At 39.9% G+C, this 21731-nt stretch overlaps 1 protein-coding gene across 2 annotated transcripts; it reads right to left on the reverse strand.

Moving 5' to 3' along the window:
• Positions 1-1305: 1305 nt before the first annotated feature.
• LOC122980648 (toll interacting protein) lies at positions 1306-21731 on the reverse strand. 2 transcript variants are annotated; one of them, XM_044349278.1, is made up of 6 exons: positions 21541-21729; positions 18472-18621; positions 13667-13849; positions 12736-12888; positions 3495-3579; positions 1306-3174 (listed from the first exon to the last, which is right to left on the reverse strand). In XM_044349278.1, the coding sequence occupies exons 1-6, from the start codon at positions 21571-21573 to the stop codon at positions 2951-2953; spliced, it is 828 nt and encodes a 275-aa protein (XP_044205213.1). In that variant the 5' UTR covers positions 21574-21729; the 3' UTR covers positions 1306-2950. The 2 variants fall into 2 exon arrangements, with proteins under 2 accessions (XP_044205213.1, XP_044205997.1); XM_044350062.1 differs by lacking the exons at positions 1306-3174; positions 3495-3579 and adding an exon at positions 4692-5074 and having other exon boundaries at positions 21541-21731.

Below are 21731 nucleotides of genomic sequence, written 5' to 3' on the forward strand. Positions count from 1 at the left end.
CTTGTTACCCTTAAAGCCCCCCTCCAGTCTATTTTGGCATTTTTAAGATGTTTTTTGAGTCATTTCCTTACAATGTTGAATAGCCACACTGTTCGCCAAATATTTTTTGACAAATAACTTAATTTTGCACTCAAAGTTCAAAAATTTAAGTTGTTGCTCATTGGAACAATGACATATGACTATAGTGGAAAGCTGCAGTCATGTCATCTTCATAAAAACCCTTTGTTTTTGTGAGCATCACATACAGTATTCAACACTGTTTCAAACTAAATACTTGCTGCAGACGTGCTGCAACGTATTAATGCTTAAACAATAAATTTATTTCAATAAGTACCAAAATCAGCACAGAAAATAACATATGATAAATAATGTACTTAAAGCAGTTAAGTCAGCAAATCAGTCTGCAGTTATCTATAAATGAATGTGGGTAATTTTGAGTGTTGTCCACAACTGTTTATACTTTATAAAAAGCTTTTCCTTCAGTTCCTTAAATCCCTGCAGCATCTGAGGGCAGCAGGACTGATATGTTGATAAATCTGCAGACTCTGAGAAGTGTCGTGTCAGACCACAGTGCTGTTACGCACGGCCATTTACTCTGTTTACCTTCATTAAATCACCTGATGTCACCAGGCTGCTACAGTATAACCACACACACCTTTACACACATCAGACTGGTTGGTTATTACTCAATATTCTGCTATTTATTTATGGAGGAAACGTTGGGTTAGTAGGGCTCATCAGCCTCTTTTCCAACCTTATTTTTATCAAAATATCTACGATAAAATCTCACGTTTTATCCTTGAAACACATTGCAATGCAAAAGCTGTTAACAATGTGTAACAATGTGCAACAATTAGTAAACTATGCGACGGTGTACAAGGTGAGATATAGAATTATTGCTGAAATAGTGTTGGTCCGATGCAATCATATAAATGGCTTCAAATCAATTTCTTTATTTTTTTACTTCCATCATTATTTTAGTAACTGAAAACCCACTCCATCTGTCTTTGGCTGCAGATTTGTAGTGATGTGTGTTCATCTTGTGACACTTGGAACCATCCAGACATTTCCTGAGGAAAAGCCTTCCGTTTGCTGAGATGTCATTATCATAATTAACTGTGATTGGCTCAGCTGTTGCAGAGCTATGAGAGCAATGGTGTTTTCATTGAAGTCTCGGGCCATATTCACAAAGTGTCTGGTCTTATCTGATCATGAATGAACTTAATCACTATGTCACAGTGATTGGTTGACAGGTCTGTGTCAGTGAATCTGAATTGAAACAATGAATATACAGGAACACAAAGATAGATTCATTAATATATTTTACAAGCTGTCCCAGATTTCATACATGAAACAAAGTAAAACACAGACGTGTCATGTAGATTGTATCTGGCATCAAACACCATCTGGATGTTGATATTGCACACTGGGTAATCCAGCAGTGGATATGACATCAGCTTTATTTATTAATTGCATTTTGTGATTATTTAATGTACAATTAAACAAATTAGGCTTTTTAGAGCTATTTTTTTCTGTCAAATGGCAGAGATGATCCAAGTTCATCAGCCCTGCAAACTGCATTTTTCCAGAGTCTCATTAGTGAAGAGTTGTGCAAACCGTAATCTCAAGTGTTACTGAATTATTTTAATTTAATGATGAGCTGATTGGATCCTTATTAATTTGACCTCTATCTAAATATGGTTTTAAAAGTTTGGTCACTGTCATCTTAGGCCCCACTGCTGAGGGGTAAAAAGTATTTCTGAAAACAGCTGTGGATATTTCGCTCATTACAAATGGACTGAATTACTTTCCAGTTTAAGATTAAGTGTTTTGGTCTCAAAAGCTCTACACACAACATCCTGCTGAGCTAAACATTCTGATTTTATCAGGAAAGCAACATCTTCATTCCCATCATGCGTCTTTATCAAAGCTCTACAGTTATTAAAAAAATGTGACTCCATAGAATATTACTTTATAACATCAAGTCTTCTCATCCTTCACTGATTGAAAATTGGTTACATCAACACTTTGCAAAGTAAGTTTGTTATTTCTTCTAAATCTCTCCTGGCTGTGTGACCATTTACATACAATCCCTTAGGTCATGTCTATTCTCTGTCTCTCATCACCGTATATAATTCTATATAATTTAATACTTCCATAATGACCCAACTGATTTTGAATGCACTAAACATTTCATAGTTACATAAGAAACAGAAGCTGTTCGCTGGAGGTTACTACAGACAGGTTCACCCCACACTATTCACAACAACAATGTAATCAGAGGATGGACCCCATGTCCTGAAGTCTGTTCTCTGGTCTGCTGTCTACACTGAACATGACTCTATAGCTCAAACAGTGCAAATCAAACACTAATCAAGGGGAGAATACACAAAACACAATATAGTTTACCATTATACAATTAAAGATTATGACATTGAAACAATCAAGACGCACAAAATGATTTGGGCTAGTTAGATTTACAATCTGCATAAAGGCACACTACTGCCAAATACCTATCTCAAATAGTCTCTACTGTGACTTGAAGAATACATCATCATTGATATCATCTTAAAGCTGTGATTTCATAAAACACAAGGTCAACACAGGTGTTGCAATGTTTGGAGGATCCAGTGTCAGTGGTGACAGACAGCTGTGTGTTAGCAGAGACAGTTCAGGCTTCATGTACCAACAAAGGGACAGGAAACAGATCTCTGTGGCTATCAGTTGGTGTAGCTGGTGGGAACTTAGATATGGCTGCAGAATGTGAGCTATCAGTCACACTGTGGGAGGACTCTGCATGTGTGTGTGTGTGTGTGTGTGTGTGTGTGTGTGTGTTTGTATGCTGAGGGTGGACAGTCTCTCCATCAGTTAAGACTGTTTTTATATGTCTGTGTGCATGCATAAATGTGCGTGTATGTTGGCATGTCCGCTGTGAGCTTGTACTCTGCAGTTAGAGTTCCTCAGCCATCTGCAGCAGAGAGTTGATGGCAGCATCCTTGTTGCCCTGCTGTGCGTCCAGCACAGTACGGACAACCTCCTTGTCCAGGTTGGGGAACATGTCCTGGAGAGCCTTCAGGTCCTCCTCACTGCACACTGGCCCCTGACCCCCAACAGCTGGCATGGCTGCTGGCACTGCCATGGGCACAATGCCCTGGTTATAGACTGCTGGCACCCCTGGCAATACAGGACACAGACTGCTGATGTAAAAGCCGGCTTTTAAGTAGCAGATACAAGGTTTAGAAATAAAAATTAAAAAACACATCAGTATGTCAGTATTGTGCAGGATTTTTGTAATAAATGTGTAATCTCCAAGTCTATGCTGCAATAAAACCTGATGACATCATCAAATTTGACAATGTTCCTCCAGATCCACAGAACACATAAAACAACTGTTTTCACAGGCTGAGAGGTGAAAATAACAAATACTAAAGAAAGTACTATACCCTGTATAGTAAAAGTACTGGTGTGTGTGTGTGTGAGTGCCTGTGTCGGACCTGCAATGGGCACATATCCTACTCCTTGCTGATACACAGAGGGCATCAGGACAACAGGCTGAGTCATCATCCCTGCTGGTAAAGACTGGCACAAAGACACAGAAACAGAAACAAGATTAAAGGCTCTGTACATCTATGGTACACTGGCTGATCAGACCTATTCTCAGGACTGTGAGGGTGAATACAGATTGAGGTCTGTTAGGTTTGTTCACCTGTGTTTTTGTTGAGATTGTTTCATGCACAATATCAAAATTTACAATCAAGACAGGGTACAAAATCAGTGTATTGACAACCAGACATTATACTCAGGCAAAACAAACACAAGGCAAAAGAGGAAATGGCTAGGCTAAAATAAATAAACTACTGTGTTTTTTCATGGTTTTAATAGTAAAAGAATTGGCATAGACAGTCTCTCTGATTTGGATCATCACGTACAGGTTCTCTCCTTCATTTGTAGTTCAAATACTTTGATGTGTGTGCTATCTGCTCATCAAGTTGGCAACTCAGACCCTGAGTATGCAGAGTGAGGGTCTCTGGCACAACTTCACCTACTTCCAAGGTGCACGGAGAAGGGAAATAAGTCTAGAAAGATGAGAACTCCCGCAACACTTGTAGTATGAGGAACAATTTTATTAGTTGACCGACGTGTGATGAAGGCCACAAGCCGAAACGCGTCTGTCAACTAATAAAGTTGTTCCTCATACTACAAGTGTTGCAGGAGTTCTCATCTTTCTAAACTAAGACCCTGAGTGGCAGAAAATTCACTTTCATAGATATTTCATTTTGTTTGGTTGTTTGTGTGGTTATCTGTTATGGTTACCAGGACTTTTGAGATGAGTGAGGAGCAGTCCTTCATCTCGACAGCATCTGGCTCCATAGGAACTATCTTCAGTGTTAAAGGCTTTGTCATGTAGCAAACTAAGTTGTTCAGGACCTGAGTACTCCTGGTCTTTTAAGCTAGCTTTTTCTGCCATACTTTTTCAGTTGTCAGAGAATGTGTATTAAAAAGGTAATTCAACTTTCATGGCAGAAAACTAACAGAGGACATACACTTGAATGGAAAAGTAAAAGAAATGTAAAAAACAATTGTAACACTATACACTCAAATGCTCATCTATGCATAGTCAACTATGATCTTTTATGACACTTAGGCATCTAGGTTTCGACTTAGGTGCGAGTGACACAACTAGGCAGAGATTAAAGAAAATAACTCCATTTATTACAACACAACAAAAAAACAAGAAAATAAACTTTCAACTCAAATTGTCTCTTACACAAATAGCTGTTGTTTTAGTCTTTTTGTTTATCAGTCTGTAGAAAGAATTCAGTCATCCACAGTTCAAAGTTCTTTTCAGTTCTCCTCAATTCAGGTGTGTGTATGAATTGTTGTTGCTACCCGGGTAGTACGTTGAGATCTCATATGCTTATCTGTCCAGGAGTAAGGTTTTTGTCATTCCAGGTAAGTAGAGAAAGCAGGCCGCATACTCTCTCCGGCCCTGGTATGGATCCTGACTTGCAAAACCGGGCAACCTCTTTGGAAACGACCTCAGACTCAAAAAAAAAAAAAAAAAAAAAACAACCTGCACACAGCAGGGAAAATATCTCTCATCACTACTGTTCAATAATTTTGTTACTTTAACTAACCATATTTCTCATACTCTCTTTGTATGAATGGCTTAACTCGATTAATTAGTTAGCAACTGTGTTTAACAGCACACAGAAAAAAAACAAATCTTACAGTCCTATGTGAACTGTGCATCCTCAGTGAAAAGTAGCCACAGTAAAACCAGCTGCTCACTTATGTCATAACCTGCCTACACATGAAAGAAAACAAAATGGTGTTTGCTGTGTCACTAGTCAAAGACCGCTCATGTTTACATCCTCCTTTGTAGCACAACAGAAAATAACAATCAAAAACCTTTCCTCACTTTTATATAAACATCTCCGATTGGTTTACGGTACTCATAAGGTAAAGAACATAACAACAATTAATGCAGTGATCTAAAACAATACCACAAAATGGTTGTTTACACTGGGCTAACTGCTAGCTTACTATGCTAACTTAGTATGTCAACTCACCAGAGATTCATGGATAAATCCCAAAAAGCAGCACCAACATCAAAATAATCCTTCAGCCTCACAATCAACAAAATGACAAAAAAGAGAAATGAAATCCAAAATGTCTGGAGAAAGGTGCTCATGGAAGCTCATAAGACCTCCCTCTAGATGCTTCTCTCAGCAGTGCTTGTGTGTCGTCTCCATGGATGTATTATAAAGAGTTGGATACCGGACTAAAAATGGCGCCCATTCAGTCCTTTAGGAATTGCTCGCCTTGCGCATACGCCAAAAAAAGTTTCTAGCTTCTGGGTCTGCTTCCTTGTTGTGTGGCCCACTGAACGTGCGCAGTAGTGTTTCCCCCGTTGGCCCCGGCCACGAGTTCCCACTCGGCCCATAGACTTTACATTGTGATGACATCACAGATTTTTAAATCGCTTTTCTCGGCTCGAGGAAAGTTTTACAAACATAAAACCTCCATGGATCAAAAGTTCATAATAGAAAGAATCATAATTGACGACGTTTGCAGTTTGAGGCGTCCTGACAACAGTTTTACAGGTGTCTCTTTTACAATGGTGATCTATGGGGAAAATCCTTTTTGGGTCGCAAGGGGATTTTTCGCTGCAATACCGCGAGTGGCCACTGGGAAAAATTGTCTGCAAGGCTGCGCAGCGGCACCCTACCCAGCTCTTATTATACATCCATGGTTGTCTCTTTCTCCATTGTTTTCGCCTCTTGCTCTCTACAGTGCAGTCTGAATCTGGCATAGATAGCACTACACTGCACTATAGCTGACCAGTTGTGGGATCGCCAGAAATAACTCCACCGGTAATTTTATGTGGATTACACAATGCTGGGTGGTTAATGTATAGGCTATAAGCTGAAAGTTTTCAAGTTATAAAAAATTTTGAAGAGCCCGTCTGCTCATGCCATCATCTTTATACTCCCCCTTTGATGCACCTGTTGAAGTAGGACAAAATTCATCCTCATCCATTAGTGACATAATTTCCAGCATAGTTCCACTCAACTTCAACCTGATCAGGGGTGTAATCAGCCATAATTATAAAGAAAAGTGACACACACATGTGGGTGTGTTTTACCATATTGCATCTTAAAAGGTCCAACTTAAAAATCACATTTAATTATCCCCCTTTGCAGTCAAGAATAATGTCAACATGTTTCTATATTATTATTAGTAGTTTTATATTATTAAAATGAAAAAAGATCTTTGGGTCAGAAATGCTCCTTTTTGTTTAAGCTGAGTGGGGGCATGTGTCTTTGTCTGTTTGATTGACAGCAGCTGCCAGAGTACTGGTGTTACACTGTGCAGAACAGAGACAAAGTACACAAACTGCTACAGCTATAAGTCTACAAGTCATAGACAGACAGTGTGTCCCTAACAGGGATTTTCAAGAACAACCAAACCAGCATCTAACGTATGTTTACATGCTGTTTAATGTGCAGCTATCTGGCTTGATAACTGACATTAGCGGTGCACTATTCCCTGGTGAAGGTTTGTTTGATGGCTCATTCAATAAGCATCTCTGGGCAAAGACATCCTCCAGAGCAGGCAGCTCAGACCTCGTAATGTGTTATGCTGTTTTCATTACCCTTTGTAGAGCTTTGTGGCTGAGGTTGGTGCAGTTGCCATACCAGGCAGAGACGCACTTTCTCAGTGACTATCTCAGAGGCCCTATTTACACCTAGCATAAACATGCGTCTTGGGTGATGCGATCACATGTGGACAGCTCTAAGTACATCTGTTCACACCTGACACTTACATGCATCTCCACATGCGTCTTGAGTGACGACTTGGGATCGGATCTCCCGAAATGCTGACAAGATCTAATGGTAATTAAAGCTGCAAGCAGCGATGATCGGGCCCTCGCGTCCTTGCGTATGTCGGGGCTCGGCGCTGGTGAAGGGCTTCTGTCACGGGCATGTAGATGTCCCCAGACCTGGGCTGTTTTCAGACAGTGCAAGGGGAGATTAACGTCACTTCCTCAATCACTTATTCTGCCTGCTGCTGGATCTGCTGCATTGAAATGTCATAGGGGGCGCTATGGAGCCAGTTTTCATCACTGACTGAATATTGGTATTTAGACGTGTTCAGGCTGGGAGTCTTATCAAACATGTAAAGTTTGGTGTAGACTCGAGCATTTACACTAAACTTATAGCAATTTCGCCTGTCATGGCGAAACATCAAAACTCAACGCCACACCACAGCCACACACTTCAACGATAGCTAAATCTTTTGATATCTTTGATCATACACTAGTGTGATGACACACACTGACTTTGGAGTCGTTATGATGAATGAGTTTGTTAAAATAGAAGCTCTGGAAATGGCTGACCAAGATGGCCGACTTCCTGTTGGACTTACAATATTGCTCCAAGAGGCTTTTTTGTACGTCTGGACATGATACATATGCCCTTTCAATTTTATTTTTCTACATTAATCTGGAAGACGGGGCTTCAACCTTCAAATTTTCATGGGGGCGCTGTTGAGCTATTGTGCCACGCCCCTGCAAATGACCTATCCAGGGTTTTAACTGGTGTCACTACAGACATGTGTGTCAAGTTTTGTGACTGTAACCATCCCTAGTCCCTAGTCAAAGCCAAAGGAGTGTCTTTAGGCTACCGTAATTACTGTAGTAGCAGGGCAACTAAACTGCCCAATTTTGTTAACTTGCTCAGATTGTTGATCGTTGATTTAGTCATTTTCCTTGATTTTTGTACATTGGTAAGTAGGCCACGTAGTTAAATGGTTGCTTAATTTGTCTGTTTTAATTGTGTTTATCATTGATATACAATGGGGAGTCTGAGCAGGGTGTTTTATTTTGAAAATTGACCGGATGCTCCATGTTACTGTCTGACTGGCCTGAGGAAACCAGAGGGTTCATTATAATTAAAACTTTGGAATATATTTCATTAACATATAAAATAGAATAACATAACGAGGCTGTGCAGTGTGACAATTTTGATCGCATATGCTATAAAAAATAATTCTGTGTAAAGAGAAATATGTATCCAATCATACGTGTAACTTTTATTAAATTACTCTTTTTACTCGCAAAACTTTTAATGCACTTAGGGTGACTAGTGTTTCCCCTATGTTGGCAGGGGGGTGGGGGGTACGCTGAGTAAAAGTCGGGAGACTAAGCAGCCAGACATTTCTCTGTTTCAGGTTAGGCTAACCCATTGTTCCTAACTGTGGAGCTAACCCCCTTCACTTTTCCAGCAGTTGGGGAAACAATAGACGTGACTTTTCTTGGTCTTGACAAGCTGCAGCATTTAACTTACACACTGTAGTCTGTACTGTGCATTTACTATCAGACTGACCACTTATTGACAACCTTTTCCTCTGCTTCGCTCACAACCACATCACTTTTCTGCCGCTCACTCTCTCACTCAGCTACTCACTCATCCACTACGCACACATATTACGCACTGCCGTATTCCTTAAAAAGGAGCTACACTCCCAAGAGTTTCCCAGGCAACAACACAGAGGTTAACTCACGTTTTGGAACAGCGCTGCCCAGAGACTTCCAAACGCTATTGATTTCTAAATGAATGGATAATTGGCGTTATTTTTGGCATTAAAAAAAATACTTTTTTGGCCTGGCCGGGGTTCTCATTGCCTGATGAGTGAAAAGCACTGATAACACATAAAATGATAGATATGATACTTTTATAAATCATTATATAATGCTTCATAATGTATTATGATCATTGTTAGAAAGCATTATGAATACTTATAAGCAGATTATAATTCATAAGTATATTTATTATGCATTATAGACATGGGCATCATAGAAACTGTTACTATGTTTACTAGTCATTGTAAGGGTTTAATTCTGTGTGTGCAGATTTAATTCTTGTAATTCTAATTTGATGGAAACTGAGGAAATTCAGATTGTGTGAAAACTGCTCTGCACACTCGTTTTTGGGCTGTTTTGTGTTTTTTTGGAGGGACGATTCTATCTGTGAGTGGAGCTGCTTTGTCTGCCATCCAGATCGTCATCGCTGCTCGTAGATACCTTCATCTTGGCGGGATGCTGACGTGGATGTTGCGCCATTCCAAGGGGGCAATAGGAACCAAATCAAAGGGAACTGAACTAAGGAGCATTCTATTTTATTTTAATTTTTCCTGAGATCTCAGATTATTTTGTTCTTCTTAGGCCCAAAACAGACTTAAAAACTGATCACAACTGATGTCATAAAGAAACTCAAAGTTGACAAACAAAGTTAAAGGAACATTTGAAGTGAAGGAACCCAAGACCAAATAAGACTAACAACCTTAAGGTAACTTAAGGGAAAACAAAGACTGTCAAGAACCGATAACTGAGAGTTGAATACTTCTTTCTAATTTACTGCAGTTTTGGTTGTACATTCATTTGTTTTTAATTTTATTTTTTGTGGTATAATTGAGTTAAAGATTTGCATCAAACAAAGAAATGTTTTTTCTAAAGAGATGCTTTGCATGTATAAAAAGAAGCCATCAGGAAAATGAAAAAGGACAGAATGCCTTTATAAATATATTTTCTATTATTTTTCCTAAGTCAGCGGTCATGTGTTTTGTGTGGCTTGGAGGTGTTATATTTTTCTCGTTTGAATTAGCCTGTTATTTCTATACTATTTTTGAATTTCATGTCGAATTTTGGTTTAGCTTCAGTTTAATTTTCAGTAGTTTGTTTTTATTAGTTTTGTTTTTATCCAAGATTGTTGGAGAGCTTATCAAAGACTGACAAGATGGTTCCATCCATTATCATGTCAACTATAGGCAACACTTTGTGTCAGACAGGGTCTCATACACAACATATTGAGAGAGCCTGGTATTCTTATAAAGAGAAAATCTACCACTTCAGGGGGAAGTGATCGGCCACAGCTCTTAAGATGAACCTCAGATTCACTGAGTGGAACCACCTGTTGGTCAAGTGGAGTGGTTAGATGCCTTTTTAAAGACATCAGAGTGTTTTTTAATGTGTAAAAGTAGCACAACACAAATGCTATGCTTTCATGTCAGAAACCTTGTGTAAATTTAATTTCGTTGTTAATGTGTTGTCTCAAAATATAAAAGTGATATTTGTTGAGTGGTGTGAAGACATTATTATCAGGCCTCAATAAGGAAGCAAGGACTTTTAAAATGGGCAATTTGTAACTTGATTCTTGATTATGAAGTTGTATTTGGCAGTAACTAGCAATTTATGGTGGCTACAATTTTTAAAAACAGACATATAGGAAATTTGTTACAAGGTTGGACTGAACTGCTGAAATTATACAGAAATTGGTGAGAATGTAAATGGTTAAAAATCATACTTCAATTTACTGGCCTGCAGAAGTTAGGCAGAAACTACTTGGAAATTAAGCTGCAACAACTCTCTTATTTACCATGAAATTTGAGGTAAATGCTGGGGTAACTTTGGGGTAATTTCAACAAAATTTCAAACCACTTACTTGCTTATTATATCTACTTACCATGAAAGCTGAGACAAATTTTGATTAAATTTCGGAGTAATTTCAAAGAAGTTACTTGCTAATTATCACCCAATTACCATGAAATTTGAGGACCCGTAAAATGAAGTGTTACCGAGAGACTTTGCACCGTTTGGTGCCCGGGCCCTAATAATAATAATAATAATGATAATGATAATAATGATAATAATGATAATAATAATAATAATTCCTTGAATCCTAACAGTGCCTTTGCACTGTCAGTGCTCGGGCCCTTATAATAATGACCCCTTCAAAAACATATAGGTTAGAATAGGTTCCTTGCACTTTCAATGCTAGGGACCATTGGACCCCTGGCATGGAGCTCCTATTGGGTCAAGTGATGTGTCATTTGAAAGGTCAGAATGCAGCCGCTATTTTGATACCAAAATGTGGCTAATGTTAACATGCTTATGCAAGTTATGACGGAGAATATGTAGGAGGATTAGGATATCTGCCAGCAAATTTGAAATGATGCAACAGCCATTCATAGATATTAATCAATATAATGTGTTTTGCACTAAATATTTTACTGGATTGAATCGACGGGACCTTTGCCAATGTAACAAGACCGTTTTTGTCGGAGTTTTGCATGCAGAGAGAGAATGGCTGCACCAGGGATGGGCTTCTGAGTACCTCTCAAACTTGGACCTAAAAAGTGGGACAGTTTGCAAAATATCCTTCAAATGATCCTCTCTAAAGAAGAGGTAACAGCATTAATCAGCAAGACCAGAAGAGGAAATATCATCATTGGATATATTTTTTTAAAATCAAAACAACTAGATAGCTGTCAACTGCTAACTGCTACATGCCACTGTTACCAACCTTCAAAAGGAGAAACTACACTGAGGAAGCTAACAGAAGAATTATTTTGTGAAGATAAGAGAAGAAATGAAGGGGCCTTGTTGGTGGTATTCCCTCTCTCTCTCCCCATGAACTGGTGTGATGGTGGCGCAACAACGTTCGCAGCGGCCTCTCCTATTTCCAATGTGTCCATGTCAACGTCTACATCTGTGTCATCGTGTGGGGTGCAAGGGAAATATATCTATGATCATCAGTTTCTTTTGGACATTAGTAACCAAGACTTTTGCCATGAGCAATACTGGCTGGGAGCTAAATCAACTGAGCATGCTTGGTTTGCTATGCCCAGTGGGCCCAAAGGAGACCTTGCCCTTGCACTGGAGAGGATACATGGAAAGCAGTGCGACAGGACGCTGAAGCTGGGCAAGCACGAGGGAGTGCAAGCTAGGCTAACTGTTAACTCATACAAACCAGCAGTTCCAACAATCACGCTGCCTAATATTCTCTGGACAGCAAAATTGATTATGTCACTCCCCCATCAGTGCTGGTCACTCATTGACATGCAAGAGCTGTCTACCTCGAACTGAGACATGTGCTTTTTTCATAATTCGAGTGTAAGAGGTAAAACACACAAAAGTTAAAAGTTAACAAAGTTAAAGATGATTTGACTGATAGCATTTTTTTTCTCCAAATTTTCTATAGATATTTTGATAATATCGTTATTATGAATTCTTTTGGCCACGATAATCATGTTGTGAAAATCTGATATTGTGATAGCCCTAATGTGCATACAATGTGACAATGCTACCAGAGAACCTAGTCTCACTCACTCTCACAGAGAAGGATAAACATGTTTCAATCTGTTTGATGGGGTTTATGTACATGCACTCACAGCAAAAGACATCACCAGGTTGATCATGCCCTCCTTGTCGTCACCCTGCCTGCCACTAAGGCTGAACCACTCATCCACCACACTGCCCTCCCTCAGGCCTTCAGGGATGGTGACATGAGTCCATGCTATCCTGTCGTCCATGGAGAACGCTCTCTGGATGGCACATCAGCAAAAACACATAGAAACAGACAAGTTTGTCCAATCATTAAATAAGTATATGCAATAATGAAGAAAACAAAACAGATCTGACAATGCGGTGTTGCTCTGTCATTTGATGCATTTTAGAGTTTAACACCTGTCTTGAAGGATATGGTTGGCAACTTCCTATATTTCTCTCATCGTATTGCATTTTTATGACTTAAAACATGTCTGAAGAGGATCTTTAACCATGTATGGTGTTATGACTGCAACTGTCAGCTGAGAGCAAAGCTAATCAAATATTGGGCAAATATACATATGTATAGGCCATCACTACTGCCTCAATTCTTTTTTTTCCAAGCAACATAATTTTTGATTATCTGATAGACAAACTGAGGCCATGAATAAGTTCCACAGTCCCTTACATTAAAGGAAAAACTGTGGTTTACAACATGGGGTTATTCAGGCCTAAAACTGCATGTCTTTATTATTTATATTGGGAATAGATGGTGAGAAGAGACACTTTCAAGTTCCATTTACCGTTATACAGCTGGGTCAATCCGATGATAACTTGAATGTATAGGTTATTTAGATTATTTTTGTAATGAATTACTTCATCAAAAGTCCAAGTTAGTGAAGTTACTCTTATGTAAAAGACTTTCACTTTCTTCAGCAATTAGCCAAATGGTAAATTTCTGACTCTAACAGAGCAAACGTCCCCACATACATACATATTTAGCAGTTCAGATGATCCACAGCTCTATGGTCACTGTGACCTCCTTCACCTCCTCACCTCATCAAAGATCTCCAGGTAGAAGGAGTCCACCCCAGGAGGTACGGTGCACTGGATCACCTTGTTCCAGCGCGGGTTCTTGGCTCCATTGTGAGCGGTTGGTGTCTCATAGACTGCATAGCCCAGTCGGATCCTACAGTACGGATCCATCCGGGTCATACCATAGTTTTTAGCCAGCTTGGCCTGTGCAGCAAAACCAACAGGGCAGCTTCAGTTAGGTGATACACTAAAGTTGGATACATCATGGCCCCTGTCTTGAGGGCCAACTGAACAATGTGGATGGTGATATACAGTTATGATCATTTAAAATATGGAACTATCAGTCTACGCATTATTATGCTATGCTACATCATTTCAGTTCTGAAGGAATACATTTACATGCACACAATAAAAGCAGGTTAATGGGACAACAATGTTTCCCCTTGCATGGAGAAAAACTTGGTTGAGAGTCAACAGCCACACATTTCTCTGTTTCTCTGTTTACTGTCATCAGGTTAGGCTAACCCATTGTTGCTAACATCCTTCACTTTTCCAGCAGTTGGAGAAACAATAAACGTGACTTTTCTTGGTCTTGAGAAGTTTCAGCATTTATTAACTGACACAGTGTAGCATATACTGTGCATTTACTGCCAGATAAGTTACTGCTAACCTTTTCCTCTGCTCTGCTCTTATTCACCATCACTTTTCTCCCATTCACACACGCTCAACCACTAACTCGCTATGCGCACACGTTACGCACTGCTCAATTCCTTAAAAAGGAGCTATGCCACCAAAGGTTTCCCAGGCAATGACAGAGGTTGACTCACATTTCAGAAAAACGCTGCACAGAGGCTCCCCCAAACACTAAAGATTTCTGAATGGATGGAAATTTGGTGTCATTTTATATTTCTTTGGCCTGTCAGGGGTCCTCGTTTGCCTGGCTCCCCGCCAGGCCTGTACAATTGTAGGGGAAACACTGCACTGATTAGTGTCCCCTTCCTTAAACATGGCTTATACCATGGCCACTGAGACTTCTCCATTCTAATTGGAAGGTGGGGATTAACTTTTAGTAACCTGACAGTATAACTGGACACTTATGACATGGGTGTGTCTTTGCAGTTAAATCAATGTGCCAGTATTAATCTGTAAGGAGGGACAGCAACAGTGGGATGTAGCTAAGGATCATAGAGCTAGCATTACTTGTGAAATACATGGGTGAATCTGGATGTCCAAATCAACTGACTGCAGGAAGAGGAAAGAGAGGACTTTTGAATGTTAGCATTAGCTGCAATGAAGGTGCAGCCTGCGGGTCTGAGGGACAGCTGCACGGGAAGGGAGAGTGCATGCAAAAAAAAATGTACAGAAAATAAAGAGTTAAGTGAGTAAGAGCTGGTAGGTTAAGAGACATAGAAATCTAATGTATCTATTTGTATGTTTGTGACAGACAGCAAGAGGGAGAGAGAGGCAGCCTACGAGGGACAGCACTACATAACAGTAACTCCACTAGAAATACAGTTTTAATAATATCATGTAACAGGATCCAGCGTCGTTGTCTATATATATTATATATTTGGGCATTTTGCAGTCAGTAAAATGTCTCCTCCTCTCTCCATTTCAAAACTTTATATAGGATCAGGATTTATATCTCAGAGCCCAGCCTGCCTGTTTAGCTAGATGTTGTCTAGCAATGCAAACAATAGGAATTCCAATATTAAAGTGCAAGTTTTTAATTTTATTAGATGGCATTTTGTTAGTAAGTGGCTTATGCCCTTCAAATTTGTATGTTCCATGAATGTTATGGATAACACAGGGGCTTGGAACCACCCGACATGGGGGAAGGTTTGCTTCCATTTGCCTTCGTGGAATGTACAACTAGTTGGGTTATTAGCCCTTACTTAACTCATCCAGTTTAAGTTTGATGTTAGCCAGTTACAATAATCCTGTTCATTCTAATCAAGCTAACACAGCTGGATACTGTTGTTTATTGTTTTTATTGGTTAGCTTGAATAACAGTGTGCTCCTACATTCAGGGTTTTCGCCGGTGTACTGCAAGCCCGGCATCTCACTGGGCCTAAGCTGACCCCCGAAAACACCAGTCCTCCCATTCATTTGAATGGGGGTAGTGTGGCTTGGCTGCGACCACTTTGGCCGCTGCGGCGCTGCACCGGACTGCGGCCGGAAAGTTGAGCCAGAGTCAACTTTTGGAGAAACGCAACCTGACGTCGCTGCGGTGGCCAATCATAGCTGGAGAGCAGACTGATCAGAGCAGTAAACTCTGCCATGAGGGCATGAAAAGACGTTACTAGGACGTGGGGAGGACATTTCTCTTTGATAACATTAAAAGTAAAGTTAGACTTTGATGTCGGCTTCCCGACTCATTTTTAAAAAGACTAGAGAAAAGAGAGAGAGAGCTGAGAGCACCGGCGAGAGAGAGAGCGAGCAGCTATGATCGAGCGAGCTAGAGGGCGAATGAAGAGAGGGAGCGCTGGTAGTGAGAAAGCTGATGAATCAGATCAACAAAACGTAATTTTCTGATTGTTTCACAGCATTTACTCTCTAGAGCACAGGTAAAACACGCCAACACCCCCACACACCTCCGCTCGACCCTGCAGCTAAACGCTGCACCGCCTGATTTGATCTGAATACGGCCTAAGACAGCAACATCAGTAGCAGGTAGTGTGACAGTGATGACAGTGTATTCTGTGGATTATCTAGAGCAGTGTTTTTCAACCTTTTTTGAGCCAAGGTACATTTTTTCCATTGAAAAAAATCACAAGGCACACCAACAGCCAAAAATGTTTAAAAAGCTATATGGGTCCCTAACCCAGCCAAGGCATTCAGTGAAGGCTCAAGAGAAATAAAATGAAATCTTCTCCTCAAGCGTTTTCAAATTTTTAACTATTATCTCACACAATGCAGCAGTGTTAACAACTTGCCATTTCTTGGTGAGTGGGAACATTTCAAGGTTGCCACTTTCCACATGTTGTTGCCAGAGGTGCACTTTTGAACGGAATCCATTTATTTTATCTGTACTTGTAAGCAGGTTTTCATTTCGGCCTTGCATTTCTGTGTTCAGTTTCAGCCAGCCTTGCACACCACTCATCACTTGCAAGCAGGTTTGCGTAATCGGACCTCTCATTTGTCAGAAACACTTTAAGTTCCTACCGCAGCCCATACACACTGGCCAGCACCTTGCCGCGCGTCAACCATCGGACCTCCGTATGAAACAGCAAGGCTTTATGCTCCGCTCCCATTTCCTCACACAAAGATGCAAATATGCAACTTTTCACAGGTCGTGGCTTTACAAAGTTTACTATGCGCACAACATCATCCGACACAGGAACTAGGTCTGCTGGTAAAGTCTTGGCTACGGGGGCCTCACGGTGTAAAAAACAGTGCGTAACAATCACATCTGGGTTTCTTTCCTTCACTCTGCTTACAAAGCCTTTGGTGCGCCCGACCATGGCTGCAGCTCCATCAGTGCAGACACTCGTACAGTTTTCCCACTTAAGTCCTCCTTTTTCGAGATATTCTGATGTGACCCGAAAAATTTCCTCTCCTGTTGTTTTTTCTGGAAATGCCTTGCAACATAGGAAGTTTTCTCTGATTACATCTCCATCCACAAAACGCACATTGGCCAAGAGTTGAGCATGTCCACTAATGTCAGTAGACTCATTAAGTTGCAACACAAATTTCTTACTGATACGGATTTTTTCCAAAACCACACTTTCGATGTCTGCAGTCATGTCATCAATACGTCTGGAAATTGCGTTATCTGAGAGAGGGACTTTGGCTATTTCTTTAGCCGCTTCAGGTCCGAGCATCTCATTTACAATGGCTTTCCAGGCGGGAAGTATTAATGTCTCTGCCACAGTTTGAGACTTTTTTGATTTAGCTACAAGTTCAGCAACGTGGTAGCTAGCTTAAAGGGCTCTCTCATTTTCCTTTGTGGTTTTTCTCATGAAAGTTGCCTGTTTCTCCGTGTGTTTCTACGCAAGCGAACAAAATAGCCCACATTCTTGTTTTGAAGCGAAGGGTGTTTCGTTTAGATGGCGTTTACGCTTACTTGGGACCATAGCACTGTTAGATAGCTTTTCACCACCAAGCACAACGGAGTCGGTGGCGTTGCATCCCCGGTGAAAGTAAATCCAAATGAAAGATAGTTTTCGCTGTACTGCCTCACGCCAGGGACTTTGCTCGAGCTCACCGTCTTTGCTTTCTTTTGACCTCCACTCATACTAGGGCCTTCATCTGGGTCCGAATTTTGTCCAGGGTCCAGTTCGGAGTTTGCATTTTTCCTTTTCAAAAACTTCTCCATCACTGTCACCGTATAGTCTCGCTAGACACAATGCCACTGTCACCGCCACCTGTCCATCCATGCATCACTAATTCTCTTGTCTCAAAGTACAAGGCAATGAGCTACCTGCTGCCACCTACTGATACGGAGGAGTATTACGTGATTACTCTGCCAGTCACTAGACAGCACAGACACTAGACAATGGCACATTATTTGCAGATAATAATTAATTCGTTTTCAAAAAATGTTTTTTACACCAATTAGATGAAATTGGATAATTCCCCAGGGCACACTAGTGTGCCGCGGCACAGTGGTTGAAAAACACTGATCTAGAGTAATAGGGACACATTTCTGTTGTTTTCACACTTCCAGTGTTTGTTATAGTTGATTTAACCGTAACTAGCATGATGATCCAAACATATGGTACAGTCAATAATATGCTTTTATACCTCTGAAATACATGATAATGCTAAACATATTCCAATGACAACTAGTTGTATTTTTATCATCAAAGCTGTGCTGTGTTTACCTGGACCACAGTGATGCTGAGTCGCCCTACAGTGCCTATTGAGCCTCCATACTGCAGCTGCCTGGCTGCCTGGGCGTCCAGCTGAACCTGCTGCTGCTGCTGAGTAGGAGTGATCCTCAGGAAGTCCTGGGGAAGTTCCCCAATATACACCTAAATCCACAAATAAATAAAATACAGGGATTCAGATATAAATGATAATAGTTTCAGTTAAAAGTAAGCATTTTTTGCAGATTTTAAGAAAGCCTTTGGTATAGTCTGTTTGGATTTTATCTGCAAATGTTTATGATATTTGAAGATTCATTAATTAGGAAGATAAAAGTGTGATGGGGACATGGATTTATAATTGACTTTAATAACTACAGAGATGGACACCTGGAGCCTGTACCATGAAGCCAGTTCAACTTAGTCTGACTCTCTTTGGGTGTCCAGGCTTCATTGGCACATGAAGCCTGGCAATCCTTGGCAATCCAGCTCTGCACTGGCTCCCAGTGCAAGCTAGAGCTGATAGAGGTTCTTCTTTTAACTTATAAGGCCTTGCATGGATTTGCACCACCTTACTTATCTGAGCTAATTACACCATATACACCAACACACACTCTTTGCTCTCTCAATGCTGGTCTCCTGGTCATTCCTTCAGTTAACAAAAAAAATCAGCTGGCTTCACAGCGTTTGTCTTCACTGAGCCTAACATTGGCTGTCCTAGATACGTGGTATCATAAAGCTGGTTATCAACTAGCTCAGTCAATTCTACAAGCATGTCCATGTGAAAGAGGCGGGTTGTTAATTACGAGCGACATCATCAGAACCTTGAATGAAGTACTTCATATGATATGAAGTTAAACAGTTATACATGTGGGAAAATTTTGTTATAGCGACAGAAAAAAGTGATTCAATGAGGTAAAATGTATACAATATTAATCACATAACTACAATAGAATTAGAAGAAATAACAGAAACACTAGAAACAATTTGCAAGGCAAGGCTAAGTCATAAAATGTGTGGGAATTATATATGTCTTAGTATAGAGTAATTTTACTTTTTTAGTAGGATGATGAACAAAGTAATTTGAATATGTGATCACATAAAAAGTTTCATGTAATGTCAGACTGTTCCTGCTGCCAAAGCAAAGAGAGGAAAAGCAGTTAACGACTAATAAGGTCTATCTGACCAAAATGTGGCATTTTAATGTAAACTAATTAACAGTGTGCGGATTATTTATTAAGACAACAGAGGGTTTCATTTTTATTTCCAGTTATCATCTCACAGTCTCATGTTATTTTGAGCTGCAGTGATGAAATCAGAGTGTAAAATCATCAACACTGTCAGCAGTCACTCCGGGAATGAAAGGAACTATACAATTAAAATGCAGCTAAAATCATCATTTTGTATTATGTGTCATAAACTATCCATCCATTTGTTAAAAGCTTTGTTTTATACTCAGGGTGACACATGAAAGCCTGGAACAAAAAAAATGTTTCTACACACATATATACGTGTATGTATATACACATACATACATACACACACACACATATACATATATATATATATATATATATATATATATATATATATATATATATATATATATATATATATATATATATGTATATATATATATATATATATATATATATATATATATACACACACACACATACATACACACACACATATATATACATATATATATATACACACACACACACACACACACATTATGTCAGTATAGTTAATGAAGTTAATTTTTTTAAAAAAGCTAACATGAAATTACAAAAATATAAGGGACTCCTGGCTGAAAAATTGGCAAATTAAATTGGCAAAAATAAAACTAATTAATTAAAATCTTGTGAACATCATCATGTGGTTCTAAAATTATTCACCGTAATGATATGGACTATAGTTTCCCTCTTGTGCAAGTCGTGCATGTGATCAACAGCATGATGTGTGTATACAATAGGCCAGCACTGTATAGCAATATCTGGAACAGCAAACTGATTTACGTATGACAGACCTTCACAGAATCATTATTCCACATAACTAACTTAATAAGGCAGCAGCTAAATCCAGTCAAGATATAGATTTAAAACCAAGCCAAACTCCTGCTAAAGGTAGCTAGCCTGGCAGACTAGCAGTAACCACCATCTCAGCTTTTGACTGACCTTCAAATCATATATTTAAATGTATCAAATTGTAAATCAATTTATAATATTGATTTCAATTAAAATAATAATAGTAGATCGGCAAAACAGACGTAGTAAAACAGAGGTTCAAAAAATTCCCCAAACTCAAGCAATAATCAACAGTTAACCTGCTCTAGAGCAACTTCAGACCATCAGATGAAAACCTGCCATTCCACTGATCGATCAGATCACTGGAAAAAAAAAAATCACCTTTCCTACAATATCTCGACATGGACGAAGGTCCCGAGTTTACGGTAAGTGACAAGTAAAAGAAAAAAGAAATATATATTTTTATAGGTCAGAATCATTTTATTGTTCCAGGTGTTGTGTCTGTGTCCCCGTTAACATGTGCTTCCCCTTACTTTAACCTGCACACAACCTTATCCCTAACCTCAACAAGTTATCTTCTGAGGTGCTTAACCTGACCCCAAACAGTTGTCTACGTCTAACCATAACATAAGTCCCAACCCCAACCGCGGGGTGGTATCAGGAGGACTTTATTTTGAGAGTGAAACAGACTTCGATAGCCTAACTAAACGGAACCTGCGTTGTGGTTCAGGCCTCAGCAGCAGCTGTCATCTTCAAGCTTATTCCGCGTTACTGTTGTTTAATTGTCAGACCGGTTCTTTGTTACATGGCATCTTTTTTAACCCGGTTTTAACCCGGGGACTATGAACCTAACCTGACGTAAACTCGTTATTTAACGTTACCGCTACAGACTACGGTCTCGGTAAATGAACTGCAGGTAGCAGTGTCAAGGATGTAGACCGCTGTGTGCTGCAGTTCAATGACTTTAGTTAAAGATGTTGACAAACTACAATGCAGCTAACTTAGTCCCGTTTAGCCTTTCAAGAAGCTGTAAACGCGGAGTCCGGTGTGACGTTACCTGTCCCCGCTGGGTGCTGATGGTTGTCGCCATACTGTCTCTTCACAGTCTGAGTTTAGATTATCGAGTGTTGTTTACACACAGGCGTCCAGACCCTCTGTGGTCTCAGCTCATTAAATATCAACCCCAGCTGTAGCCCCCCAGGCTCTGATTAGAATTGACCCGGAAATGTGTAAAAGATAGCTGCAGCG

Source organism: Thunnus albacares, chromosome 1, assembly GCF_914725855.1.
Source record: "Thunnus albacares chromosome 1, fThuAlb1.1, whole genome shotgun sequence".
NCBI classification, from domain to species: Eukaryota; Metazoa; Chordata; class Actinopteri; order Scombriformes; family Scombridae; genus Thunnus; species Thunnus albacares.